At 41.0% G+C, this 17,750-nt stretch overlaps 1 protein-coding gene across 4 annotated transcripts in view; it reads left to right on the plus strand.

Annotated features, from left to right (window-relative positions):
- The window catches only part of LPP (LIM domain containing preferred translocation partner in lipoma), a 692,086-nt gene that overhangs the window by 234,159 nt on the left and 440,177 nt on the right, over positions 1-17,750 (plus strand). For all 4 annotated transcript variants that reach the window (XM_040481153.1, XM_040481156.1, XM_040481155.1 and 1 more), the window contains one exon: positions 2,776-2,980. In XM_040481153.1, coding sequence (XP_040337087.1) covers positions 2,791-2,980 — 190 coding nt within the window. In that variant the 5' untranslated portion in view covers positions 2,776-2,790. The remainder of the gene's footprint in view (positions 1-2,775; positions 2,981-17,750) is intronic.

Here is a 17,750-nt window from a genome sequence, read left to right on the forward strand (position 1 = left end):
GACGCGGGGCTCGAACTCACGGACCGCGAGATCGTGACCTGGCTGAGGTCGGACGCTTAACCGACTGCGCCACCCAGGCGCCCCGTCAATTACTTGCATCTTGATGCTGAAGTTCACATTTCTTTTACTTTCCCAGAAGTTGCCTGTTCTTTTATATCCACGGCATATCTGAAAAAGCCAGGATTCTACAGTCAACTGGCAATGTGGGATTGATCTGGAAATGTGCCTCTTTGCTTTAGAAATCACTGCATCCTATAGTAACCCATTTTTTAAAGTTCCTATTTTGGAATGACTTTAGGTTTAGAGAAAAGTTGCGAGGATAATGTTAACATACAGCTAAAATGTACACTACAAATGTGCATACGGCATCAGAGTTTTTAAAGCTTTATTTTATCCTACTTGGTCCTGACCTGTGCTCACTTTAGTCATGTTGAAAGCAGAACAGACACTTTCATCCCCTTTCAGTAGGAGACTGAGACTCAATTAAAAAAAGTACATACACAAAACCGAGATTAGTGTTCTTCAATCCTGAGAGAAATCTTCTCATATGATTGTTAATTTGCTGCCAGGCTTCAGAACAATGACTAACCCAGACTCATGGTTTCCATATTGGTTTTGTGCTTGGCCTTAATGGTGGTTTTAGAAATGTGTAAAATATGGTCATTGCCCTTTCCTTTTTTAATATTTTATTTATTTTTATTTGAGAGAGAGAGAGGGAGAGAGAGCAAAGTGGGGATGCTGGGGTAGAGGGAGTGAGAGAGAGAATCTTAAGCAGATTCTCCATGCTCAGCGTGGAGTCAGATGCCAAGCTCGATCCCACGACCCTGGGATCATGACCTGAGCTGAAATCAAGAGTCTGACACTCAATCTACTGAGCCACCCAGGCACCCTGGTCGTTGCCCTCTCAAGGGACTCACAGTTTAATAAGTGTCTGTACATAGCCTGTGCACAAGGTACAAGGGAGGGAGAGGAAATGAAGCTCCCTACAACCAGACTGAAAAGCCAGGGTCACCACTGGCTTCAGCAACAGAAGCCTCCTGATTCCTAGTTTAGAGGCTTCCTCAACGATTCCCGTCATCCCCTTCTAAAAACGGAGAAAACTATTGCAAGCATTTTCTTTCTCTCACTTTGCATAGCACTTTATAGTATATAAGACACTCTAATGTTGTTATCTCATTGGTTGTCCTAAAACTCTGCGAGTTAGTGGGGGCAGGGCTTGATCTTAACTCTGAGAGAGTTGAGGTACCTGCGGCCCTGATGCAGGATCCGGGTTGGCGGGGCGGGCCGGGGTGGGGGGCGATGGTCGAGGTCATGCCATTCCTTCTGATACTACCTGGCCAACACCGCGCCCTTCCTATCACTGTCACCCCATCTCCGGTGCCATGCCATGGATGGAGGCCTTTATTTTTCTCTGTGTTTCCAGTGTTCTTTGTTTTTACAGACATCTGGAGGTAATCATGGAGCCCTCTCAATTAATTCAGTTCAATTAATAAATTACTGGGTGGATGTGGGGCTGCGAGTCGGCGCAGGGTGGCTTCCGGGCCTCCCTGTGCTGGAGAGCTGTTACAATCAGGCTTGGAGAGCCCTCCTTTTCAGCAAGATGTCCGGGAAGCTCAGCCCCAGCCTGCAGGCTCCCTGGAGGGGTGACTGGCTTACCCTGACAGACAAGACATCCTTTTTCTTTCCTCACATAGTGTATTGTAATCCCATCAGAACAGTACATTGGCTGGGCTGTCCCTCCCCTCCCCCCCACCAGCTAAGTTGTTCATAAATCTTCCCTATGATACTGGCTCAGCACAGCTCCTGATGCTTGGTCACATGGGGCTGACCTGTTCATTACAGGTGTTGAATATCCCTAGTGTCTTGCTACTAAGCGCCGGTACGGTCCCAGGCATTATGGCCAACAAAGTCCCCCTCCCCCCGATTTGCAAGTGCCCCCTTGGTGGGGAGCAGGACGGTTCCTCTAAGAGGGATCACTTGAAAGTATCCGGACATGCCCTGGTTATGCCCTTGTTTCAAGAATAAACTTTGGGTGCCTCTTTAATGCTGACCTAATACATTCAGGCTCCCCGGGCTAGGGTGCAAAGCTGTCTGGGCATTGGTTGCATCCCATGTTTTAGTTGTTTGCTCTCTGCTTTTCCTTATTCCCCCTCTGGTCACACCAAGCATAAGTGCTGTGTACTTTTCTGCCTGTGCCACTTTGCTGACACGGTTCGGACTGGCCTCTGCCAGTTCAGGGCCCAGTATGAGGGGCACCTCATCAGTGAGGTCTTCATTTTGCTCCCAACAAGAATAATCTTACCTTTTTCTGCATCCCAGAAACACTTTTCTTTCTTTTTTATCTCACTTAGGTAATATCACTTCATTTAGGTAACTTATCACCATGTCATTGGTTGGTAATCATTTCCATAGGTTATTGATAAAGTTGGAGCCTTTTTGCAACCTTGTTTGGTATCAGATTCTCCTTTGGGTTAGGGAACCTTTCTTATCATATCCATTTCCTGAAGAGTGTTAGTGCTAAAGAGGTAACTGTCAGAAGAAATATTCAAGATTGGTGAGGGAATTTCTATTTTTTCCTCCCATGGTCAGTTTTTCCTGTTCCTTCCCTTCCTCCTCTTCCCGGTCCCCCCGTTTACCTTTCCTCTTTCTTCCTTCTCAGAGAGCTTTGTCAAGATTTCAAGTATGGATTAAGATGAAATTATGATGAAGCGAGAGGTGGGTTGCTTCCATTTTTGTGCTTCTGGAAACCAACCAACCGTGTTTCTTTCTTTTTAGTTTCAGATTCCGACAATGTCTCATCCGTCTTGGCTGCCACCCAAAAGTACTGGTGAGCCTCTTGGCCATGTGCCTGCACGGATGGAGACCACCCATTCCTTTGGGACTCCCAGCATTTCAGTGTCCACACAACAACCACCCAAGAAGTTTGCACCAGTAGTTGCTCCAAAGCCCAAGTACAACCCATACAAACCTGGAGGTGAAGGTAAGTGGGGGGATTTTAGAGTTGGGTGCCCAAAGTGGGAGAGTTCAGTATAATAAGAGTGACCCATCTGTCCAGTGTTGTGTCGGAAAAAGGTTAGCTCAAGAATTCGCTGTGCTTATTGTAGTTAATAGACTGTCAAACGTTAAAAAGCATCTAGAAACTATCAAAGCGAACCTTTCTTTTAGGGACATAGAGAGTGAGACCTCTTAGGGGTTATCTGGCTGTGGTTATACAGTGAGTTTGGTCTAGAGCCAAAACTAGAACCTTGGTCTCTTCATTCGTAGCCCAGTGCCCTTCTACCGTGTCATCCTTTCACCTCATCTCATGTAGAGATGTGTCTGCTACCCAGCTGCCCCTCCCTCTTGACATGGGACAAGTGGCCCCATATGGTGCCAGGCAGTGGTCTGATTGGAAACCCATATGAAGGTACCTCACTGGAATTGTTTAACCTTCGTTGGCTATCTTTCCTCCCCTAGACTACTTAGGATAAAGTTGTCCAGAGAGCTCTGTGAGATCTGCGTTTGTAGAAGGTCATAGGCAAATGTGAATGAAACCTAGTTCTAGAGGTTGTAATGGCAGTCCATTCGGTTTTGATCAGGTAGAGTTTGATGATCCACACGAGCTCAGCATCTCAGGTGCATAGGTCCATGCACATTCACACACTGAACCTCTCAGACAGTGCAGGGTGCTGTACTCTTTGCTGGAAGAGTTTCCATATTTTTACCAGTCAATGTTAGCAGCTCATCCAAACCCATGAAATAATGACTTATAACTGACAAGCAGAAGAACGTTCCATTTATGGGAGCTGAGAGAGAGGAGACCTGAAAGGAGAGTCAGTACCCCTTTCTCTGTTTTCTCCCTCATCCCACCACCACTTAGAAAAATGACCTTACGTTACCCTCTCCATGATGTTTCTTACTGCTTCTTGGGTGACGGGAGTGTGTTTCAGCAAGTTTCCATAAGACTGTGTCACTCCCTGTCGTATGGTGCAGTCTTTCTCTTTGCCTCCTAGTCCTCTACCTGTCCCCAGCAAACACTTAATTAGTCTGTTGGTATTGTAAATAGAGTTTAATGACTTCTGGAGTCAGAAGCCTAGTCCAGATATCCAGCTTGTGTGAGATGGCTGGACGCTCCGGCAGGTGGTAGGAAGGTCAGGCATCAGCATGCACTCCTGGGCTGTGGCCATGGATTTTTTGTTCTGGGAGGAGCAACAATAAGACCATCAGAGTGCTACCCTGGAAAAACAGTATGTGACGCTCTTGGTGTTCTACTAATCTCTATGGCAGTGCCTGAGTTTTATAGGCTTTGAAGGAGGCTCCATGTCTGCTCCCAGACTTAGTGGAACTGGTTGTCTTTGTTCTTTTTAGTGGTTGCAGGACACAGGGCTGGAATTTGGAAGAGAATCCCTCCTCATCGGGACAGGAGGGGCCATATGTTGGCTTCCTTATTTGCTTTCTCTGCATTTCCCCTGTTTGCTTACTGGGGGACTATTGTTTTGTCCCCTCATTTTGGGGGAGAACTGAAATAGACTTCTCTCTCACATGAAAGGACTAAGATAGACTCCCTCCTGGAGTAGGAGGCAAACTTGTGAGGAAGCCTTGGTAAGTATGATAACTGACACACACCTGAGGGGCAGGGGAGGACGGCAGGTCCCATATTAAGTAGGCGAATACATGGCATATGTGAGAGGGAGGAGGGAAGCAGGTAGTGGTCTCCCTTCAGATCCCTCCACACCCAATGCTATGTGTGGCAGTGGGTTGGCCCCTTGGGTGACTCTGTGCACTTATGATGCCCCACTCCCTTTGCTGTAGTCTGCGAGGTTCGTTCTCTGTCTGTCTAGTGCTCTGGGGACACTGGCATCCTCTCCAGAACACGGCAGCTCAGGACCGTGTGCTCTTTCTCAACATACCACCCCCACCTCTTTTGTCCCCGGTCAAAATCCTACTTGTATCACCTTCTCCAGAATGACCAGACATAGCCTAGATCAGAGGAAACCACTCCCATCCCTGGGAGTGGGATGTTTCCATGTACCTCTGGTTCTGTGAGCCTCACCTTTCTGCTTTTTTTTTTTTTTTCTCCGTTATTCCTCCTGCTTTTGCTCTGCCCCTATTCAGCATGTAGGCTGTACGAGATGCTGCGCTTCTCCGTGATCGTTTTATGGCTTTCTCGTGTTACCCTGTGAGGAAAGAGTTTTTCTCACATGGAAAACCGGAAATGGGAATATGGAGAGGCGAGGTAGTTTTGTGGCTGTTCAGTGTCTGAAGCGCGGCCTTTGTCCTTCCCCAGGTGCTAAACTTGCTTTGCCCTTCTCTTCTTGGCATAGGTGGCTCTCGGGCCCCATGTGATGGTGATACTTCCTTGTAAGAATGTAAGCTTTGTTTCCCCATTTAAGCAACAAGACATGGTTTCTCCCTCGTCCTTATGTTCCTCTTGGCTCCTATTATGCTACTGTGTTTTTAGTAGGAATGATTGTGTATGGTCAAATGTATGTCTGTATGTTCTTATGTGTGTATATATTTGGATGGATGGCGGATGGCTGGATGGGTGAGTACTCGGCTCAGTAATTCTTTTCTTGCAGTAAACAGTTTGGAATATGGCATCCTCATTTCAAGCAACTCAGTCTCATTTAATTTCTGAAGTCTTGATTCTTTCTTGCACTGCTGCCAATCTCGCTCTCTCTCTCTCTCTCTCTTTTTTTTAATATAACCTTTTTTGAATACGTGAAAGAAGAAATTTCCCTTGCATATATACATTTTAAAGATAAATATGGGCAAGGTTCATGGATATTCAGACTTTGTTTTTAAATGAAGCTGCATCTCGTCATCTGCTCTGTATTATGACATGATATTTGTTGGAAGTGTGAGATTTGCTTTACTTTCTATTTAATTGAAATGTTAGTGCATTCTCTGTGACTGTAAACATTTTTATAATTTATGTTATTTTTTTGTCTAAATTTTTATACATTTTTAAAGTTTATATCCATTTTCCTTTTTTTTTTTTTTTTTTTTTTGTTTTTTTGGTTTTTGTTTTTGTTCATTTAGAATGCTCTGTAACATTAGTGAAACCCCCAGATAGTAGGTAAGACAGTTTTGTTTTGTTTTTTAATTTTTTTTTTAATGTTTATTTTTGAGACAGAGAGACAAAGCATGAATGGGGGAGGGTCAGAGAGAGGGAGACACAGAATTTGAAACAGGCTCCAGGCTCTGAGCTGTCAGCACAGAGCCCGACGTGGGGCTCCAACTCACAGACCGCGAGATCATGACCTGGGCCGAAGTCGGCCGCTTAACCGACTGAGCCACCCAGGCGGCCCAAGACAGTTTTTACCTACAGGGTGAATTGAAGATGCCGGGGTCTTGTGCCTCAGCTCACCTATTTTCTCCCTTTGGTACATACTCTCCCTCAATTTGTAGCCCATAAAGTCTTTTCATTCATAGCTTAATTCAGAGCCTGACCTCTAAGAAGCTTAACTGCAAAGACAGAAAGTTAGAATTAATAGAAAGCATACAGTTGGCCCTTTACTGGTGTGAATGTGGGAAATGCAGGGCAGGGGGTATAAGTTGTTTGCACAGAGGTGTGTGGCCTGCTCAGGGCTGAGCTCAGGTCCCCTCTGTCTGAGTCTAGACTTATCCAGGACCTCTTAACTATATTCTGGAGAGGACTCTTTCTCACTCCACCATAACCTCTTTATCCATCTTGTAGAATTCTTATCACAATTCTTATCACAAGCCTTCCAACAGACTTACTTGTAAATGAGCCTGTCTCCTTCAGTGTACTTAAGCTTTTGGAGACAGGGACTGCGTGACTCATGCCTTTGCTCCCAATGGCACCAGCGGCACCCCTGCCACATAGTAGGAGCTCTGTAATGTTTGGGGTGGTGGTTAGGCCACAGCAATATAAACCTGCTTCTTCAGGCACAGATCCCAGCTTCATAGCTACCCATCAGGCATGCCAGTTCTAGAGCCCGACCCACCTGTTTGAATTACTTTTACCCTCCTATACCCATTCCTTGAGCCTTTTAGTCCAGGAGTTGTTGAGCCACTGCCACCTGGAAGTTTTCCATTCCATTTCCCCACCTTAGTTTTATGTCTGCAATCTCTGGGGTTTGCTTTCTCATTTTTAAACTCGGGCTGAGAATGGCCAAGTACCCACATGTTTTCCATATCAGCTTATATTTATGTGATCCCGTATGTCATGATTTTCTTTAAAAAATATTATTTATTTAAGTCATCCCGGCACCCGCTGTAGGGTTCAGGTCCATGACCCCAAGATCAAAAGTCGTCTGCTCCATCGACAGACCCAGCCAGGTGCCCCAACTCTCATAATTCGTTTATAATGAATTCTGCTAATGACCTTTCTCTAAAGAGCTTTGGCACACTTAAAAGTGGGGTATTGTTTTTCCCAGTTAGTAGCTCTTTAGGCCTTCAGATCCTCATATTTTGCTCATTGTTCTCAAACTTTCCACTGATCTTTTAACAACTTGTGTTCCTTCTGTCCTCTTTGAATGACCCTGCGTTTCCAAATGCCTTTTCATGTTTAATACAGTAGCCTTCATATTTTTTTTTATTAAGTTTTGCCTTCTTACAAAGTTTATCCTGTTAAATGTCCACATCATTTTTTGTGGAATGTTGCTATGTATGTATGATTTTGTCTCATCATCTTCTATTTTAGACTGATGAGAACAAGATAATGCATTTTTTTTTTTTCTGGTCTCGAAAGTAGTAGCCAGTGATTATCTTTATACTGTAATCTGGATCTTCTGTCTGCTCCAAATTTGCAAAATAAATAAATAAACAAACAAACAAACAAACAAACAAACAAAACCAAGAACACAAAGCCTTAGACTATGATGGCAGAACAGGGTATTGATCTTTCTTTTTCTGTTTTTGGTAGATACCAAAGTAATTGAGCTTTCCCACTTTACTAATATGTTATTTTCTTGAGATGGTTCTGAAATTTTCCTGTAATTGCAACTCTGGGAATTGGAAAACAAACGCGCGCGTACACACACACACACACACACACACACACACACAATCTCTTTTTCTCTTTTAATACTTTGGCTGAATGAAATGTGATAATTACAATAGCTTATCATAGAGAATAATTGGTAATGTTTCCAAGTTTGTAAATTTGGGGTTGTCTTGTGGTCTGAAATTTACGTTCTCCAATCTCTATAAAGTTCCTTTCAAGAGCATTTTTTATGTAAGAATTTTGAAAAATTAAATCCCTAGGGTGCAAATTCAAGGTAACACTTTCAGTAGAATCCCTTTGCATTTGTACAGTCCTTTATAGTTTACCCCACACTTCCGTATTCTTTGTCATTTAATTCTTCAAAGGTGATTCTTGCTGTAGCTCTCTGAGTTAGGTAGAGCAGATGTTCTTGCCATTTTGCTGAGTGCTAAACTACCAGAAGTGAAATAACTTATTTAATAATCATGTAGCTAGTAAAATAATAGAGCTAACCTTTACTTTTCATATCTAGGGCTCTTTCTGATGTTAAGGGGTTCTATTTATTGGAGATTGGGTTAGGCAGCTTCATCCACTTTAACTCCATGAGTTTTTTATTACATGATTCTTCTTGGAGTTAATTTCAAAGTGGTTGTTCTTTTCACAAACTATTTCCACCTGTATTACCTGATTTACTTCTATATAATATAGATAAGACCTCTGCTTTCAAGCTTTGCCTACCTTGCTTCACCTAGACTTGAAAGGTCTGATCAGAGTGGTTGAAATGAATTCTAGTCAATGAGGGTCCTAAACCTGAAAACTTGATGCTAGATCTCTCCATTCTTTCTGCTCCCGTGAGGTTATTAATCCATTTCATGAAAGGGGAATAGTTTTTAGGTGATTTGCTAATCTGGAGTAGATGGGAGTAGCTGGAATAAATTGCCATCACAACTGAATTCCCCATGATGGAGATGGCAGCCAGTCTTCCTTCATTTCTGCTTTCTTGACAAAGCCATTCTTCATGGATTAATCACAACATCTTTGAGCAGCAGGAGTAGAAAAGAGTTTGAAGTTCTTGTAATCCAGTCCTTCCATTTGCCAGATGTGAAAACTCAGTCTAAGAGGGAAGGGAACTGGCTTCCCAAGGTTATCCAAGAGTTTTGCGCTGAACTGGAGCCAGAGCCCAGGTTTCCCAAATGTACTCATTCCACTGTATCTCCATTGTCTCAGATTGGAAAAGGCAAGACAGGCTTGGTTCCTAGGAATCGGGAAGTCATGGGTTATTGATACTTGGTAGAGAACTAGCCATTAGTGATGTGAAGTGATGTAAACTGGTTAGGCTGGACATATTTGTTTTCTCAACAGAAGTGAAAATGTGAGGGAAACAGATGGCCCCCGATGACAATATAGTTAAAGAAATAATGTAGCATGGGTTTTCTCTACCATTTTTGTGTTTAACCTACAAGCCAATTTGGTGCTGCTTCTCTTCTTACGGTTAGTAAACTTTTTTTGTTTGTTTGTTTGTAAAAACTTAGAATAGTAGGTGGCAGAAAGTGTAGGGGAACTGACTGTGAATTCTGAACAGTCATATCTAAATATTTAGACTCACAGTGTGCTATCTTGTCTCTGGAGTCCTATAGTTTCTGTCCGCTGCCACCAGAGGTGAATCTGGCCTGTGACTTTGCAGGTACAAACATGAAACATCTTATTTCTGTAGTCCTGACAGTCCTGTTAAGTTGCCAGCAATCTTACAAGAGCGATTGCAGCTTCTTAGACGTTTGTTATAATTATGCGTGGGCTGTCATAAGGACAGTCACAAAGTCACTGAAACATCAGGAACTCTAATGAGACTCGGGCTTGACTGGCATGCCCCGTTTCTGGTTCAAGGTAAGCGTGTTGAGCCTCGTCTATGACTGTGGAGTGCTGTACATGAGTTTTCATTTTCAGAGCCTCGGCGGGGTGTGTGGGGAGCAAAGGACAGCTGTTCATTCATTAAAGGGTCAGATAATAATTGTATTAATTTGATCTTCACATCACATCTTCCTGAAGAGAAAAGGATTTGTAATTTCTTTGGGTGACATTAGATTTTACCAAATATTCACAGGCCTTACTGACACTTGAAAGAGCCAATATTCATGCTGATTTGGGGGGCAGGGCATTTACATTCAAGCCCCAGTTTCACTACTTGACCTTGGTGATGTTTTCTATTCCACATTTCCTTAATATATAAAATTAGCTGGTGATATTATCTTACAAGATTGTTTTGAGCATCAAATATAACAGAGGATGAAAATGTTTTATAAACCATAAAATATCTTAACAACTCTAAGGAATTACCATGGTGCACTTATTCAACAATCATTTACTTAAAACAGATTTTGTGTTAGGCTGTCTTCTGGGGGCTGAAGGAATGGCAGTGAGCAAGACAGAGATTAATCCCTGCCCTCATGGAACACACTTCTTGCTATAATAAAAATAACATTGTTTTTAATCCTAATAACTAACACTGAAAAAATAGTAGTTACTTAATAAATGCACTTCAGAATCTTACTACATGCTATAATAATTATTCTAAATTATAATTCTAGTAGTATAATATGACTAATACATGTGTAGTGGTATAGCTAGAATTATTAGTAATAAAGTTATATTGGTAAAGATTTTTTTTTATAAAATTTTTTAATCTTTATTTATTTTTGAGAGAGCATGAGTGGGGGAGAGGCAGAGAGAGAGGGAGACACAGAATCTGAAGGAGGCTTCAGGCTCTGAGCTGTCAGCAGGGAGCCCTATGTGGAGCTCAAACTCATGAACTGTGAGATCATGGCCTGAGCCGAAGTCAGACGCTTAACTGACTGAGCCACCCAGGTGCCCCTATACTGATATAGATGATCAACTTCAAATAGCAATGATAGGAATCACAGTGCCTCAACTGTGAAATTCTAGAGGCTGGATAAATCTTAAAAATTATCTAATGCAACCCTTTCGTTTCTGAGATGAGGATCATTATTTCACTAATATATTTCTAGAAGGTGTAGGGCCTTTGCCCTAGGAGTGCTGTAAATAACAAACAAAATTGTTGACTGCAGGCAGGGGTTATTACTGCCAATATTAGAGGTGCAGAGGTTAGGTGGCTTGTTCAATATAAGAGAACAGTAAGTGGTGAAGCTGAGCTCTGATCCTCTGGATTCCTTCCAGGGTTGCCACAGTTTTGTGTCACTGATGCGTTTTGGGTGACTTGTTTAGGAGCTCTGGTGATAGAATTAATTTATGTGGACAGAGTCGAGTAGATGTTTTAGGACAAAGAGAAGTTAATTCATGTATTGTTAACAAAATGTCTTATTTTGTAACCTGTCAGCATAATGAACTATGGAAGTAGATTCCTTAATAAAGTGCTAGATTCCTCATGCTTTTTGTCTGGCTTTCGAAGTGGTGAATAATGTGGTGTTGTGTGGTGAGGTGCTCTTGAATCTTATTTATTTTTATTTATTTTGAGAGAGAGAAAGACTGAGTGTGTATGCATGAGCGGGGGAGGGGCAGAGAGAGAGAGAGAGAGAGAGAGAGACAGAGAGAGAGAGAGAGAGAGAGAAGAGAGAATCCCAAGCAGGGCTCCAAGCTGTCAGCACAGAGCCCAAGGCAGGATTCAGTTACATGACCATGAGATCATGACCTGAACTGAAATCAAGAGTCGTATGCTTAACCGACTGAGCCACTCAGGTGCCCCCTAGTTTATTTTTAAATTATGTAAATACGTAGCAATATCGTCACTTCATATTTTAAATCTAAACAAAGCTTAATTTCTTTTTTGAAAATAAAAGTAAATATAGAAATACAATAAAATATTACCATACATCTATTAGAATGGCTGCAATTAAAAAAAAAAATCAGGGGCGCCTGGGTGGCGCAGTCGGTTAAGCGTCCGACTTCAACCAGGTCACGATCTCACGGTCCGTGAGTTCGAGCCCCGCGTCGGGCTCTGGGCTGATGGCTCGGAGCCTGGAGCCTGTTTCCGATTCTGTGTCTCCCTCTCTCTCTGCCCCTCGCCCGTTCATGCTCTGTCTCTCTCTGTCCCAAAAATAAATAAACGTTGAAAAAAAAAATTAAAAAAAAAATCATATGCTGTAGGGATGAGGAGACACTGGATCACTCATATGTTGCTGGTAAGAATGCGTAAAATTGTGTAACGACTCTGTAAAACTTTGGCAGCGTCTTTCCTAAACATGTCCTGAGCATATGATTTAGCAGTTGCACTCCTGGGAATTCAATTCCGAGACATGAAAAGTTATGTTCACACAGAAACCTGTACATGAATGTTCATAGCAACTTTTTTCATGATGACTAAATACTATAAAGGCAATGTCCACATGTCCTTCGTATAGGTAAATGTTTCAACAAAGTCCAGTATCTCCAAACAATGCATTAATACAGTTCGCCAATAAAAAGGATTGCACTATTGATAATATGCAATAACCTGGATTGACCTGAACGGCTTTATGCTTAATGAAAAAAGAAAAAGTCAGTCTCAGAAGGTTACATATACGGTATGATTCCATTTACAAGACATTCTTGAGATGACAAAACTCCAGAGATGGAGAACACATTAGTGGTTGCTAGGGAACAGAAATGAAGGATGGAGTGGGGCAGGAGTGGGTGTTCATACCAAGAAAAAGCAACAGGGAGTCTTTCTGTGATGGTGGAGCAGTTCTGGATCTTGGTTGTGGAGGTAGTTGCACGGATCTATGCATGGGATGAACTGGAATAGAATTATATATACGCACAAATGCATGTGGGTCAAAAAATGGCGGGAACTGAGTCAGGGCTAGCTAACAGTAATGCAACAATGTCAGTTTCCTGGTTTTGATGTTGTATTCTACCATTATCAGATGTTACCACTGGACGAAACTGAGAGTCTAAACAATTTTTACAACTTTCTATGAGTTTGTATGCATGGATGGATGTATTTAAAAATGGTTTCTTCTCCTTCTCAAGTGCCATCTTGCATGCATATCGAATTCTCTTACCACACTTTCATGATTACTGTTAGAATGTATGGTTTAAACAATGGTCAAAGCTGGCCAGTCATCAGAAAGACTTGGGGAACATTTTTTTTAAAGAAAAGAAAACACACAAGCCCTGGGGCTCATGTCAGTACCACAGATTTAAAATCTCAAGGCATGGGCCCCAGGAATCTGCATGAAGACAAAACAAAACAAAACAAAACAAAACAAAACAAAACAAAACAAAAAACAAAACAAAGCAAAACTCCCCATATAATTCTGATTGAGACTCAATTGAAGTTTGGGAGCCATTCATGTGTCTCAATAACTCCAGGGGCCAGTGTTTTAATGCCTTTTGAATCTTCTGCAGGTCTTGGGAGTACACAAACTCTCCTCAGTTAATGGCAGTGGCTTTTGAAGTCTTAAGTATCTTTTATCATGTGAACAATGTAGAGGTTCAGGGACTCAAATCATTCTTCACCTTGCTATGGTTTTCCTTCTGTGCTTTTATCATCATAACATAGCTTTTTGCATATGTTGTCTCAAGGAATTTTAATTGGGATCCAAAAACAGAAGAAAGGAGATTAAAAAAAAAAAAAAAAGATTCTTCTAGAATACTCAGCGATGCCCAAGCTTGTGCATTATAGAGCACTTGCTATTGTGTTACTTCAGGAAGGGATGCTTGAAATCTCAGCTGATTTTGGGTCACGACAGGCCTATGTAAATCATCTATAAATGGATTCATTATGGATATTATAAAAATAAATCTGACACCTGAGCCTTTGGGCAAACATACCATATAAAGAAACCATACCCTGGAACAATGATTGACCCTAGGAACTGTAAGACAAAAAAAATCATGGTATTATATTTTTATCATCCTTTCTTAAATTTACTGTTGCCAGAGTCTGGAAGGCTGAGCACAGCACAGAGAGAGAAGAGTATAGGTCCCTGAGATGTGGCACTTCAGGCTTCCTAGCACTTTGACCACCAGTATTCTCTCTTCCCATCCATTCTTTACATTGCTTTGTATGTTGCTGATCTCAAACAGAATAGATGGTCTGCTGCACAGGAAGCAATGAAAGAAGCACTTTATTGTAAAATATTCATTACAACTTGCAGCTTTAAAGATGTGTGTGTGTGTGTGTGTGCGTGTGTGTGTGTGTGCATGTGTGTGTGGTTATGAATAGATTTCAAATGCCTTTCCCACATAATATCTAGTCCAGTTGGCACAATATCCTGTAACATTATGGTTCCTACATTATTATAGTTCCTAAAGACAAATGAAAAATCTAAGATTCAGAGGACCCACAGTAAGGCTTATAAATGTAGAAGCCACATTTGACCAGATTTTGGTACTTCCCCTTAAGTAAAATATTGGTAATATAGAATAACAATTGTGTAATAATCAACAATTATTACTACCGCTAAAACGAGTTCTCTGGCAGAACATTGTCATAAGGATGTGAAAAACTTTTTTAGTAGATTTATTATCCTATTTCATCTAAAATCCACTCTGCTTTACTGTTAATCTTTGGCTACACGGTAAAAGATAGGTATCATCACTCTCAATCTGCAGAGAATATAATATAAAGTGAAACAACCAGCACAGGGCAAAGCTGGGATTTGAATCCCTGTCTCCTAACTCCATGTGTAGACTTTTTCTTAGCACTACACTGCATCTGGTTTTAATGCTATTAGTGTTTTATCTTAAAAGAAGAAAATCTTATCGCTCTTATTTTCCCCAATCATTACCATTTAGAGCTGTTTGAAAATTGAAGTCATCCAAATAACGTGCAAAAATCCATTAGAATCACGTGTGCATTGGCGTGTACAGGATAATGTACAGAAGTAAAAAAAAAAGCCAAAGTAATGTCAAGAAGACATTATTTCAGAAAGCGCTTCTATAACCATTTGAAATCTCTGTTAGGTTGCGTGAATTATGCCATCTTGCTTAAACGTGTTAGATATCATTGGTAGTTTTATTGGCATTAAAATGAAATTTCAATGACATGTAAATTTGCTGTTTTTGTTAGTGATCTGTTCATATATATAATCACGATATGGATTTTATCAGGTACTTCCTTCCAGTATTCAGGTACTACTTTCCTAAATAAAAATCATTTACCAGGAAAGAAATGGCCAAGGTACATGATATGTCACTAGAAATATCGCCATTTGAGGTGACCTTGAAGTGTCACGTATGCCCATTAAATGTAGTCCCTGGTAGATGGATTTTACTTTTTCATACCTCACCCTCTGCATTTATTTCAGTTCCTCTAGTGGAGACAATTCAGATATGCTTCATGACATTTTAATTTAATAGGGCTCTATAAGAGATAGGAAGCAAGTAAAAACACATCCTAATCCTTAAGCGGTTTATATTTTCATTAGAAACTTGACATATGAAAATGACCAGTTAACTAACAATATAAAGCTTTAAATTCTGTGAGGTGGCTCTATGATTATTTTCTCAGAGGACTCAGAAAAAAGAGTTTACTTGGGAGCAGGACAGGACTGGAAGGCTAAAAGAGGGAAGACTCATGGCAGGCGGTGGTTAAGCACAGAGACTCCAGCATCGGATAGATCTTGGTTTAAGTTTTGATTTTACCCCTAATTCTCTGGGAACTTGGACTAATTAGGTTAAGTAGCTGCTTAAGCTGTCTCAATTTGTTCTTACTTTAAATAAATATATATGTCAAAAATTATATATATATATATATATATATATCTTAAAAATATATCTCAAAGAGTTGTTTTCAAAATCCAGTGAATACATTGACATAGTATGGCACAAAATAATCGCTAAGTCAGTGGAAGCTGCTGTTGTTACTGTTGCTGTTATTATTAAAATTAAAATGTGGGTATTAGCTCTGGGAATCATAATCCATAGTTTTTACAACCATATATTTTTTTTTTTAATTTTTTTTTCAACGTTTTATTTATTTTTGGGACAGAGAGAGACAGAGCATGAACGGGGCAGGGGCAGAGAGAGAGGGAGACACAGAATCGGAAACAGGCTCCAGGCTCTGAGCCATCAGCCCAGAGCCCGACGCGGGGCTCGAACTCGCGGACCGCGAGATCGTGACCTGGCTGAAGTCGGACGCTTAACCGACTGCGCCACCCAGGCGCCCCTACAACCATAGATTTTTAAATTATTATTGTCCAAATGTAACTCTCGCCGATTGTTTTTGGAACAATTCTTTTTTTTTTTTTTTTCAACGTTTATTTATTTTTGGGACAGAGAGAGACAGAGCATGAACGGGCGAGGGGCAGAGAGAGAGGGAGACACAGAATCGGAAATGGGCTCCAGGCTCTGAGCCATCAGCCCAGAGCCCGACGCGGGGCTCGAACCCACGGACCGCGAGATCGTGACCTGGCTGAAGTCGGACGCTTAACCGACTGCGCCACCCAGGCGCCTCTCGCCGATTGTTTTTGAAAATAGCCTTAGTTTTATTCTTTTTTGTGCTTTGGTGATGTTTTTAGGATTGAATGTCTTAGTTTGACCTGCTAGAATTGTGATGTGTTGATATATACTATTTTAAAATTGTAGAACATGTTTCTCAGAGACTTTACTTGAACTATGCCAAGAAAAAAAAGATTCATATTTATTGTCTCTTTAAGAAGTAGCATTTTTATTATTGAACTATCATTACAGATAATAATGTAAATGAAAGTTCTATAGAACAAACAATATAAACTGGTAATTTTTATTAATTTTTAAAATCTTTTATTTTCCAACTTATTCAATGAGGCAGAGAGATTCTAAAGATGTTATTAATTATATTTTCTGAGAAAAAAATTAATTAGGAATTTTATCTCGCGTCCCGCTCATCCCCAGGATTCATATTTGGGATTTAGCCAGTGCCCTGAAATTGTGTTTAAACTTGGTCCATGTGTATGTCTCTTTTCACAGAAAGTGTCCGTATGTCATCAGACCCTCAAGGAGATGCTTAGCTCACTCATTAAGAAAGATAACATCCCTTGTCTAAGAGGTCACCAGTCTCTCAATCCAGTTATATTGCTTTTGTTTAAGTAAAAGCCAGATTTTCATTTTCATCTCACCAGATTTAGAAGGCACTGTTTGAACAGAGAACTGAGTATTTTGTGGTGGCATTGGGAGAGGGTTTCTAATATTTATCAGAAAATATAATGCACATACAAAATAATGTACACTGTATGTGCAATTATATCACGATATATGGTTTGGATATACTTTTGTATACATTTGCACATCTTCTCTGGACAGCACCCATCCAAGGCGAGGCGTAAGTTCTTTCTTCTGAGAGCGAGGCTGGGCGGGGATAGTGACACCATTTGGTATTTGAGATCAAGTCTCCATGATGAGATTGCTTGGACCTGGTCTTACAGGTAGAGAACAGTCAAGAGCAGATTCAAGAATAACTCGTCTGAACCCAAATCAGGTCCTTTATACTGCAACATGTTTTCTGTTGCTTAGCATAGAACTATTACCCATACAGTTTTACTTATTTCTCTTCTATGTGAATTTAAAATGTCATATTTGTTCTGCTTCCATTATCGCAGTTTTGAACGATGATTCATCAGTGCAGTGGCCTATTTTAGTGAACCACAATAGCTTGGGTAGAAAGGAAAAAAAAAAAAAAAGATTCAACATACTCAGGAATGGAAAGCAGCCATCTTTTTATAGCTAAAATTGCAAACATCTGGCAATTACTCTATTCCACCTCCCTTCAAAAAAGAAGAATCATTCCTTCAACCGGAGCCTGCCGCTGTGTTTAATCAAGGCAGCTCTGCGGGCCTCAAGGGGCAATAGGTTTTGATTCAAGGAGGCCATTGCTTAACCTAGT

The sequence above is a fragment of the Herpailurus yagouaroundi genome, unplaced genomic scaffold, assembly GCF_014898765.1.
Source record: "Herpailurus yagouaroundi ecotype Mexico unplaced genomic scaffold, PumYag 159, whole genome shotgun sequence".
NCBI classification, from domain to species: domain Eukaryota; kingdom Metazoa; phylum Chordata; class Mammalia; order Carnivora; family Felidae; genus Herpailurus; species Herpailurus yagouaroundi.